This window comes from Morus notabilis, unplaced genomic scaffold, assembly GCF_000414095.1.
Source record: "Morus notabilis unplaced genomic scaffold, ASM41409v2 Scaffold841, whole genome shotgun sequence".
NCBI classification, from domain to species: Eukaryota; Viridiplantae; Streptophyta; class Magnoliopsida; order Rosales; family Moraceae; genus Morus; species Morus notabilis.
The window spans coordinates 20,625-22,374 of NW_010358201.1; the positions used below are offsets into that span (position 1 = coordinate 20,625).

Genomic DNA, 1,750 nt, shown 5'->3' on the forward strand with positions numbered 1-1,750 from the left:
CCCCAATTCAAAGTATTTAAGCCTCCTGCCCACCCTCCTCCGCGTAGAAAAATTCCACACTCAGTCAGTTGCATTTCTTTGCATGCTAAGTTAATTGAACATGGTTCCAAAAAATAAATACAGGTATATTTAACATGACTACTTCAAACGCCAAGCATAAAGTTATAGGACCACAGTCTAGAAACTAGGTCGCATCATATTGACCTCCAAAAATTAATATACCATGTAAGAAACGAAAAGTTGATTCTTCAGAAAAACTATTACAACGTTACCTACATCAAATTAACGAACAAAAGGCACGGAATAGCCAAATACTTAGCTTGAAATAAAGCAAATGTAAATGTACATAATATTAGTGAGCTGAAAGAGAAACCCAATTGCCAGTAACACGGAATTACCTTGGCTTTACCGAAAACTTGGAAGAGTCGCCGTATATTTGAATACCAGAAAGGTAAGGAACATAGTACTGAACTACCGAATCTGCGTCGTTCAATATCAGAGGCACTCCTGCGCCATAAGCGCTCCATTCCTTGAACGACTCCCAAAGATCGCCGAGCACAAAGTACGGCCGAGATATTTCCACATCGGAAGGCCTCCATCCCTTCATCGTCGTCTACAAAACCACAACAAACTCTAAGACAAAAATTTGTATAGTAATTCTTGTAAAACAATCTTGAACGGAGAAAACCTTGGAGAGGTATTGCGCAGGCACGGACGGCGTTATCGATTGCAAGAACCGCTCGAGATTGCTCAACGGCGGGGGAACGACAAGGGGCGACTCGAGCGGGCGGCGGCTCGCGGCTCTCCGGCTCGGAGGAGGATTGTGCCTGGCTGGGCGATACATCGCTCTGAGCTCGCCGGAGTTGCTCGGCACGGTGGTTCTGGTAGGCCCTACTACGCGCTTTGGCGGGGTTGTAGAACCGATCCTCGCCGCGACCGCCGCCACGACCGAACTGCAAACCCGCTCCCAACATCGCCACGAAGAAGAAGGGCGTGAAAAAAAACCCTAATCTGGCTCGTTTCCTTGCTGTAAAACCCTAAATCAGGATCAACGGGATCGCAAATCGGCGGAGAAACTACGGAAAACAGGTCAAATCGACGAGTTTTTTATACAGTTGCGAATTCGAATCGAAAAAATGAAAAGGAGAAATCGAAATGTGGGATTCAATTGGGGGAAATCTGAGGGTTTGGGATTGGGGAAAATGAGAGCAAGCTTGAAGCAGAGAAATCGGTGGAAGAAAAAAAGAAAGAAAAGGATTTGAAGTGTGGGCTTTGAAAATAAATATAACAAAACCCTGAAGAAGAAAGAAAGAAAGAGAAGGGAAATGGATCTGAAGAGGGTAAAGTTGTAAAATCAGTTGGCAGAAGAGAGAGATGAAGCGAAAATTAAAGGAAAGAAGCTATGGTGGAAGAGAGAGCAGAGTCTCCGAATCAGTGGATGGGCAGGGGAAGAAGAAAACAATTTTTAAATTTTTATTTTTTATAATTAATTTTAATAATTCGGAGAAGAAAATATTTAAATAGTGCAAGGAGCAGCCATTCAACAAACATATTACATACGTGGTCTAGTCTCCACATTTTTATTAGGAAATTTTATTTTCTGTTTTTTTCAACCAGAAAATAAGGAACCTTCTCCGCCAATATATGAGTTATTTTCATAAATATCTCTTAAATTATGTACTTTATTTTAAAATATTTTTTAATTTTTTAAAATTATTTAAAATACCTCTTGATATATAAATTACGTATT

At 40.9% G+C, this 1,750-nt stretch overlaps 1 protein-coding gene across 1 annotated transcript in view; it reads right to left on the reverse strand.

Annotated features, from left to right (window-relative positions):
• Positions 1 to 1,464, reverse strand: part of LOC21399631 — a 3,906-nt gene extending 2,442 nt beyond the window's left edge. Inside the window, exons 1-3 of the mRNA XM_024161788.1 lie at positions 790 to 1,464; positions 689 to 749; positions 399 to 613 (exon numbers count right to left, since the gene is read on the reverse strand). Coding sequence (XP_024017556.1) covers positions 399 to 613; positions 689 to 749; positions 790 to 974 — 461 coding nt within the window. The 5' untranslated portion in view covers positions 975 to 1,464. The remainder of the gene's footprint in view (positions 1 to 398; positions 614 to 688; positions 750 to 789) is intronic.
• Positions 1,465 to 1,750: the final 286 nt, after the last annotated feature.